This window comes from Dioszegia hungarica (assembly GCF_025882075.1).
Source record: "Dioszegia hungarica strain PDD-24b-2 chromosome Unknown MKK02contig_16, whole genome shotgun sequence".
Classification (NCBI taxonomy): Eukaryota; Fungi; Basidiomycota; class Tremellomycetes; order Tremellales; family Bulleribasidiaceae; genus Dioszegia; species Dioszegia hungarica.
The window spans coordinates 135,097-144,113 of record NW_026515773.1 but is presented as its reverse complement, the minus strand read 5'-3'; the positions used below and the strand labels follow the sequence as shown (position 1 = coordinate 144,113).

Below are 9,017 nucleotides of genomic sequence, written 5' to 3'. Positions count from 1 at the left end.
TGGAGAGGCTAGAAAGATGGGGGCTGAGGATGGATGCTAAGGAGTGAAAGGAAAGGTATATAGAAAATGAGGCTGAAATCAGAAATCCCAAGACGCGGCGGGGGAAGGTGGAGGAGGTCCAGTCCAGAATTCACCAGAAGCTATAACGCCGGTAATACCGCAGCACCAGATACGGACTTACATGCAAGGGTCATCCTGGATACCCCGCCCTCTTCATTGCTCTTAAAGTTTGAGGCTGAGGCACAAGCTGCTATAGGTCAAGATCGAGGTGGGAGATTTTACCTCATCTCTCTGCCTGAACGCCGCAACCAGCCTGCAGGGTTATTCGGTGTATCTTCCTTCCGACCACAGAGAAGACTCTGATTTTTTCACGGAAGAGATGAGGGGCGTAATCTGTCTCTCCAAGATATGATTTAACAGTACGTATAGGCACCAAGGAGCACCACAATCCGTGGTCTCTAAGCCGTGACCCCGCCAACAGGCTGATGCCGTAATAAAGACATACCTCATACTTGTCCCCGTTGTCGGGTACGATGTCAAGATCAGTGAGGCCCATATACTAGGACAACACGCTAGGTTGTCATCAGTGGGCTGCCTCTGACAGAAAGAAGCATGATAGAAGGATGAAGTAAGATACACTCTGCATGTGAAGGACATCGAGACACTACGAGAGCGACCGACCCGAATTAGTCAAACTATTAACAATCCTCTTCCTACTTCTCATCTCCTTCTTCTTCCCTGACACATCTCCCCAAGCCTACTAGCAGTACCTACGCCCGCGATTAAGCGAGGACGAGACCACCGCCAAGAGCCACACCGACGATACCGACGGCAGCGGCGATGGCGGAGTTGACGAAGCTGAGGCTGACGACGGAGCCAGCAGCGGCGCGGGAGCCGGAAGCCGAGGCGGAGGCACCGCTACCGCCGGATCCGGAGGGCGACATCATGGAGGTGGCAGTGAGAGGGGGGTTGGCCTCGGTGGAGGTAGCGGCAGCGGCGGTGCCCGATGAGAAGGCGGAAGCCGCAGCAGAGGGGTTGGAGGAGGGGTTAATTAAAACGCCGTCAATAACGTGCACGACACCGTTGTTGACAATGACGTCCGAGCGGATGATACGAGCAGTGCTGTTCGCGCTCATCACGTAGGCGCCGGTGGAGTTGGCCATGAAGGTGAAGGGCTGGCCGCCAGCGGAAGTGTAGTTGGCGGCAGTAAGGTCACGCGAGTATACTATGCGAGTCAGTTGGTGACCCCTTTGGTCTGAAGATAACAGAAAGACTCGCCCACGGTGCCGTTAATAACGTGATTAGCGAGGATGGAAGTGATCTGAGTCGAGTTAAGCTGGGCGAGCTGAGCGGAGATGGCACCAAGGGCGGCATCGTTGGGAGCGAAGACAGTCACACCCGGCGAGTTTGCGATGGGTGCGAGGAGACCGGAGGACTGAATGACACCAGAGAGGGATGGGAAGAGGTTACCAGCGACCTCTCCAATGGAGGGAGGAAGAGAGAGGACCTGACATGTCAGCCAGATCGGACGCTCGCGCCGCGGAATCACTTACAGTCGGGATCACGTATACGAGCAGGTTGGCAGCAGCGACGGGGCCAGTGACCGAGACGTTGGACTGAGCCTGGAGGATCTGGAAGCTGGTAGCGTTGGTCGAGTTGCGGGCAAGGACAAGGGGGGCGGTCCTGTTGCCGGGCAGAGTGAAGTTGCCGCCGCGCAGGGCAGTCCGGGCGATGGTGTGATTTGGCGCAATGAGCGTGCCATTCGCCGTCACAGAAGTATTCACAATGTGGTAGCTAAGGATCTGGGTGAGGAGAGTGGTGTTCGAGGAGACCGAGGAAGGAACAGCGGCGAAGGCGTCCTGGAAATCAGCCACATTTCAACATAATCTGACGCAGACTTACGTTGTTCGGGGCAAAGACGGTCTTGTTGCCCTGGGCGAGCGAGGCAAGGAGCGCAGCGCCGTCGGTGGTGTTAGCAATCGCAGAAGCGACGCTGACGAGCGAGGTAAGACCGGCACCACTGGAAAGTCAGCAGGGGTACAAAGGAAATACTGGGAAACGTACGTGAGGGCACCGAGAACCTGGGTGAGGTACTGAGTGGTGTTGGTGGTCGACTGAGCGAGCACAAGGGGAGCGAGGACCGCGAGCGAGACGATGGAGAACTTCATCTTGTATGATATAGTATACTTTTGTGTGGTAGTAAGTGATGAGAACGGATGAAAGGGGGAAGAAGTGATGGTGGCTTTGCTTATATACTTTGGCGGGGGAAAGGGGGAAGTGAAGGTCCCGTGATCTTCCTCCGCAGTCGCTGTCTCGGACGCGACTTTTGCCCAAAGTAGTCTGATTCTCGTCAGCCTCCCCTTAGATCTTCCCCCTGGCGCCCCTCCCAACGCCCCTCCGTCGCAAAGGATTGCTCTGGCCTCGTACCTTGGCAGGTAAAGTTGCCGTTAAATGCCGTCCTCGCTGGACTCGCCGATGGACCGGGGCTGGATCGAAAGGAACAGAAGCTACGAGTATACCCGAATCAGCGCCGAACTTTCCCGAGCAGTGGTGTCCTGACTTGTCCTGAGCCAGTTCGGCGTTGCAACGTGCATAGGGAGAAGGATCGTAAGCTCGTGCCGTATCATGTTCAAGGGCTCCGGGGATACAAGCGGCGCAGGGCAATGTACCTGCTCGGAGTCGCACGCTGCCGGGATACCCTACGACCGCTTGAAGCCCCAGAGAAAGGCTATACGCGCTGCCAGCTACATCATGTCCTCCGAGACTCGAGAGTTCTCTGTGTACCTCCTTGGATCCTTGGCTTGATTCTACTGCTCGATGGCCCGTCCAAACGTCCAAACGTCCAAACGTCCAGCAGAAAGAAATTCACGCTCCATCTGTCGATCTCGATCGATGCCCCGCGCAGAGATCGAGTGCGGGGCACATGCCAAGTTCTTTTGTCTCCGCTTTTCCCCAGATCTCGGGCTTGAATCCGCAGTCAGGCACCAGTCAGGCACGAGAGTCGGGATCGCCACGTACGTCAAGTATACGTCACCATGCATCCCGGCGGAATCTGGGCAAGACATGACAGCTTGGAAGACGCGTCGAAACGCGTCCATTGAAGGACTCGTAGCTAGAGCTGAGCATTCAGTGTTTCTTCCTATTCCCAATCATGTCCTCCCTATCCGTCCGATGAAGCAAGGTATGAGTGTGGGACTAGTGCAAGTCACGAGTGACTGAGAGCAAGACGTCCATTCCACATATCTACTATACAACCGTATATAAGTCCTAATCTCTTCACCCTCCTGCCGAGACATGCCTGCTCATGCCCGGCCGATCCGTACTGACACTGGCTAGCTGCTGATCCGCCTCGTCGCTAGAGAGCCGTATCAAGATGGGTAGCTCCTGCGGTGTCGTGCCCAAAGATGTTGCCCCGCTAGAGTCGTGATGGCCGTTCGTATAGGTCCGCCGGTCCGACTCCCGACTGCTCCGCCTCTCGGTTGCGTCTGGATCAGCGTCCGGATCGGACGGGTCCTGCAGAACTTCCAGACCCTCCGCCTTCTCGCTCTCCTCCTCTCTGACCTCAGATGACAAATCCTCCCCTTCAAATCTGACCCTTGCTACCTCCGCCTGCGCAACGTCCAGTACCACTCCCCTCACTCCCTCTTCTCCTCTCAAACTCCTCGCGGCCCCCTGAAGAGCCACCGCACGCACACCTTCCCACTCCCTCTCCTCCTTGTCGAGATCGCCTTGCAGGATGGATATCCACAGTCCGAGCTTGGCGATTACGAGGCGCTCTTCGCGGATCTTGGCGGCGAGAGGGGGGATGGCGCTGGATATACGGTCTCGCGTGGTGCGTTGGAAGGGAGTGAGGATAGCGAGATTTCGCGCTTGTGTGAGATGCGAGTCCAGGGTGGATTGGGCTGTGTCGAGCTTGGACTGGAAGCTGCGTATACTGGTCTAGAGAGTCAGCTTTGTCATTAAAGCAGATGTAGAACTTACTACTATCGAGGTACTTCGCACAGCTTGCGAACTCGGAATTCTGACCTTCATCCCCGCTCTTGCCCTCGGCGGAGCGCTCCCCGACGTGGTTAGACCTAGCGCAGGGGAAGCCGCCAGCTCTGCCTTGACCGCCTTGAACACCTCTCCCAGCCGCTCCCCATCGTCCTTGACAACAAGGCCCGAGTTTTCGCTCTCTATCGATCGTCGAGCATTACGCCCAGAAACAGGAGAGGAAGTATCGGACCGATCCGGCGTTTGTGCTCGATTCCGCTGCGAATCGCCAGATGAGCGGACCGTGAGGATGCTGAGCGGGGTACGAGCACCGCCTCGCGGTGAGGAACGGCCGGTCCGTACACGAGGAGATATGATGGGGATAGGCGTAGAGGGCGATTCGTCGTCACCGACCGAGCCAAACCGTTTCCGGCCCTTCTGCGTTTCTACACCCGCCGCGTCAAGGGATCTAGCTTCCCGTTGAATACTGGACGCCGCGGCCGCGCCGGCAAGCAAGGCTTGATCCCGCTTCATCCCGCCAGACCGCATCCGAATACCGGGAGTCTTGAAGGCGGCGGCATAGTTGATGAGACCGATCCATTCGTTCATCTCGTACTCGTCGGCGGCTTGGATGAGATAGGAACGGTGAGGTAGATTAAGACGAAATGTATGTGGGTTCTGCCTGTCAGCACCGTCCTGCTTCAGCTGGAGTATGACTCACGCCTGTCAAGCTTCGATCCCAGACGGCCACGGCATCTTTGACGGGGAAGACCTCCTCCGGTACGAATCTCGCTACTCGCGGTAGCAGGACTTGGCCCCGCTCATCCCGCTTCGCATCCGCACCTTCGGCCTTCAGCTGCTCCTGGAGCGTAAGAGCCCAGAACGGATCTTTGAAGAAGAGGAGCTGCGAGCCGGAGAGAATCACGCTCCAGGACTTCCACTTGCGTGAGGTCTTGCGATTGGAGTCAAAGGCGTCATCTACCAATCAGCGAGGATCGAAGCCACTAAAGGATCGACTCACCTCTCCTGGAGAGAGTCCCCACTTTGGTGACTCTCAGAGATATCTCCCCATCAACCCCTACTGACCCCTCCGCATCACTCCCTGCCCCCTTCTTGCCTGTCACTCCCGACGCCTTCCTCTTGCTCGCTGTTCCATTCGCGCCTGCTCCATCCGCAATCCGCAGTATTGCCGCCGAGACAAACGTATCATGTATTCGGCTAGTCTCGAGAAATGGCCTGGTTCCGAGGGACGAGAATGGCGATCCCGCCGGGATGGTGCGTTCCAGGTCGACACGGAGCGGGTGGAGATTGTTGGAAGTGATGAGAGCGTAGACATCGGGCTGCTTGGCCGATGTGGATAGGACGGAAGTCGGAGTGGGAGCGCGCCGAGGCGTCATCATAGTGGATCCGGATGATGGCGTTGTCGAGCCATTGACGGGCCCGCTACTGGGAGTGTGGGGCGCGGAGGTACCGAAAGTAGACGGTGGAGATGGGGAAATCGCATCGCTTCCGCTTCGGCTCCTGCCGCCCATGGCGATGCTGGACGGAGGGAGCATCTCCGCGTCCACGTCGACATATACAAATGGCGCGTAGGTGATGTTGTCGTAGAATGCTTCGAGGGTGAGCGGGCTGACGCCGTCCATGCGCGTGTTCCTGACATAGTCTGCCTTAGACATCTTGTTCTTGTTGTTCCGGTTGAAGGCGTCGGTATGAAGCATCATCATCGAGAAAGCTAGGACATAGGTGTTGTCTGACATGTCAGCTGTATTGATGCCACGAAATCAATGGACCTACCCTTTGACCCAAACAGCCCCGGCTCGCAAGCCTCATATCGCTTCGCAAACGCCTCCAGTACCCGATCAATCTGCTGCGTCTCCTTTGGCAGGCTGATCTGCATCAATAGCCGCCTCAGTGCTACATCGAGCGCATTGTGCGTAAAGTCGAACTGAGCCATGTACAGCTCAAGTGCTCGGGTATGCAGCTCATCACCACTGCTGGATCAGCTGTGCCTCTCATAATCGGACCAAAGCCTCACCTTGAAGCCAGTACACCCGCGATCTCGTCCCTGCCCACACTAGCTACCATACGGTCCAGCCATCCCGCCGCAGACTCCCCTTCTTCCACCTTGATGTCCGTCTTCCAGGGTTTGGCCGACGCCGAGCCTGTACTTGGACGTGGACTCGCTCCGGGGCTCATAAGCAGGCTGGTCGCACCAGTCCCGTTCGATAAGCTGTCGTCATTTCCACCAGAGAAGGTCGACCCGCTTGAGCGAGGCGGCAAGGGGAAGAGGCTGCCTTTCGGCGATGACGGCGCCGAGGTCCCGAGTAGTCCCGACGAGAAGCGCTGGATCGCACTGGGACGCCGGCGAGGGGGTGTCGCTATGCCAGATACGGGGAAGAGACTGGGCGAGATGGGTGGAGGGGGAGGTAAGAAGGACGTCTGTGGCGCAGAGGACGCAAACGATACGGTGGACGCTCGTCCTCGCGTTCTAGCGGGTTTGGCGGTGGAGGGGATGGAGCCGGCGCTCTCGCTTATGGTGGAGGTGGTGGTGGATTGGGCATAGGATGATGGTGGGGTGGAGTACATCGTACCGCTGAGACTAGCTCGAGGCAACTCGTGCGGTGTGTCGGTCAAAGCGCCCTGCCGACCTCCATTGTGCAGATCCAAGAGAGAGGATTTCGTGGCGGGGCTCGGGCTCCATTGCTGTGAGCTGGCCAGTGAAGCAGTGGATGCCGTGCCCGCCCGCCCTCGACTTGTCGCCAGCCCGCCAAATTCGTCAACGCTCTCAGCTCCGCCTTCAGGCTGAAGCAGGCTCTTGCTGCGGGACCGGTTCCGCGCAGATGACTTGGAAAAGACTCCCTTCATCTTTTCGATGATGACCGAATTACCGGAGTAGGACCGGCCGCCGAGCTTCGGACGGACCGCATCTTGACTCGGGGCCGGATCTGGTGATCCATGCGCAGTGGGCCCTTGGAGTTGACCAGGGACCACATGTGGCGAAGGGGCGGATGCGTCCGACCGAGATCGCAGTCTGCCATCCTTGATCACGCCGGTAGTCTTTGGCGCGGCCTCCGTGGCATCCACCCATGGGGCGGTGGGCGGGATAAAGAACTCTCCGCCTTCGCTTGTGGGGCTCGCCATATAAGGAGTAGCGTCCGCCTCATTCGGGGAGGGTGCACTCGAGTCGCCATTATTTGGGAGATCGAGGGTGCTAGACGAGGCAAAGCCAGATCGGTGGGTTGGGATAGCGATAGCCATGGGTGTGGTGGAGCGATTATTGGAGGTGGGGCCCATGATGGTCGACGTCGACGAGAGGTCCCGCATGTGTGGCCGTGAGTCGGCCCGTAAGGTTCCCTCATCCATGTCTCCGCCTGGGGTGTCCTGAACCTCCACGGCCGCCTTCCCCTTTGCCAGCTTAGCGTCCGACAACCTTCTCTTTCCTGGCTTGCGCACCCCCAGCCACTCCAGCACGCCTGCCATCTTGCCCGTCTCCACTTGATCGTCTTCACTATCCGCCAATACCTCGATCTCATCCTGTCCGTCCCCCGCCTCGCTCGGATGAACCGACCCAGGCTTGGGAGGCACTGGTTGCGAGGTCGACCGAGTGAAGATCCCTGACAGGCTCCGCGCCCGCTTCCCCTTATCTTTGTCCTTTTTGGTCCCTTCCCCCGCCTCTTCCGCCCTTCCCCTCTGCATATCCTCCTCTGGCTCGGCAAACGAGATCTTCGGGACAGGACTCGCCGATCTCGACGGATGTGGCGACGAGACCGACTGAGCCTTTTGTGGTACTGGGGGCGGGGCCATCTCGTCCCCTCTTCCCATGCCCTTGGGCAGACCCAAGCCGATCATTGAGCTTTTTCGGCTGATGACCTTGCTTGAAGACCGAGATGAGCTGCCGCTCCCGCTCGTGTGCGGCCGGTTTGTGTCCCCCTTGCCAGTCCGGCCCGCTCGCAGATCAGTCATCGATGCCGATGCGCGGCGGGACTGGGTGTGAGGGTGTGAAGACGGTTTGAGGAGTTTACGAGGGGACGAAGGGGTGATGACGATATCGGTGGGGACAGGGAGGGCGGGTAGAGGGCGATCTATAGGTAGGACTGGGGTGGATTTGTCAGGTGGAACTCGGATAGTCGGGATTGTGAGGGAAGATGTGCGCGGACCAAAGGCGGGTCTGGCTGATTCAGACGCTGCTGGTCGAGAAGGGCTGTCTCCTGATGGGGGGAGTTGCGAAGGCGACGTCATAGGTGTATCTGATTGCGGGATGTGCTTGTACTGGTCAGCTACGCACTCGCTTGTGGAGTGAACGACCTGCGTCGTGGTGTGCAGTCACACCGTCTCCGGCATCCGGAGGCCATAGCGCCTTCCCCAAGCTGCCCCTCCGGCCTATACTCAAATCGTCTAGCCTGACCACCTCGCCATGCTCCTCATCGACACCGCGAGACCGCCCCTTCTGCCGCTGCTTCCGTATGGAGGTAGGTGTCTCTGGCTGTCCATCGATGGTCAGGACTTCCTCTCCATCCGTCTCTCTCGAGCTCGGCCGCCTAGCGCTCGTAGGCGTTCTCGGTTCCGCGCCGTTCTCCTGAGATCGATCTGCCAGCTCGAGCCCCTCCTCCCTGCCCTCCCCGGCTGCGAAAGACACCCTTCTAGGCGACCCCGAGGTAGAGGACGTGCCGGTGCCAAACGGAGATGCGACGAGGCCGAACCACGAGCGCCGCCGAGACTTGGTTGCTGGAGGTGTTGCCGGCGGGGTGCGAGGCGTGGAGGGCCCCGCTTCTGCCTGGTCGGGGTTCATGATGCTGGCCATCCGGCAGCGGCGAGGCAGTATGTGCGCTGTGGTCGTGTGCCGGGATGTTGACAGCTCATAAGGAGGGGAATGCAAGACCAGAAGCAGGGGTCCGGGCAGATGTCGTCAAGATGAAACGCCTTGGAAGGACGACTTTGGCGGTCCTTGCGTAGCTTGTGTCGTCACGCATCCGAGGCTTCTTCAGAAAGCATGGGGTCTCTTTGACAGAGTAGCTGTACGATGCATGCCTCTTGCCTGTGCTTTA

General features: G+C 58.6%; 2 protein-coding genes across 2 annotated transcripts; both read right to left on the bottom strand.

Moving 5' to 3' along the window:
- Window positions 1–782: 782 nt before the first annotated feature.
- On the bottom strand, window positions 783–2,168 carry MKK02DRAFT_28322 (FAS1 domain-containing protein; the record flags this gene model as incomplete). Its single annotated transcript, XM_053087533.1, has 5 exons — window positions 783–1,225; window positions 1,267–1,507; window positions 1,554–1,859; window positions 1,903–2,020; window positions 2,065–2,168. The coding sequence occupies 5 exons, from the start codon at window positions 2,166–2,168 to the stop codon at window positions 783–785; spliced, it is 1,212 nt and encodes a 403-aa protein (XP_052943272.1).
- A 1,108-nt stretch (window positions 2,169–3,276) lies between these two features.
- Window positions 3,277–8,761, bottom strand: MKK02DRAFT_17973 (putative ARF guanyl-nucleotide exchange factor; the record flags this gene model as incomplete). The annotated part of the gene is made up of 9 exons (XM_053085873.1): window positions 3,277–3,939; window positions 4,003–4,241; window positions 4,383–4,650; window positions 4,694–4,950; window positions 4,994–5,415; window positions 5,518–5,722; window positions 5,767–5,963; window positions 6,008–8,249; window positions 8,278–8,761. The coding sequence occupies 9 exons, from the start codon at window positions 8,759–8,761 to the stop codon at window positions 3,277–3,279; spliced, it is 4,977 nt and encodes a 1,658-aa protein (XP_052943271.1).
- Window positions 8,762–9,017: the final 256 nt, after the last annotated feature.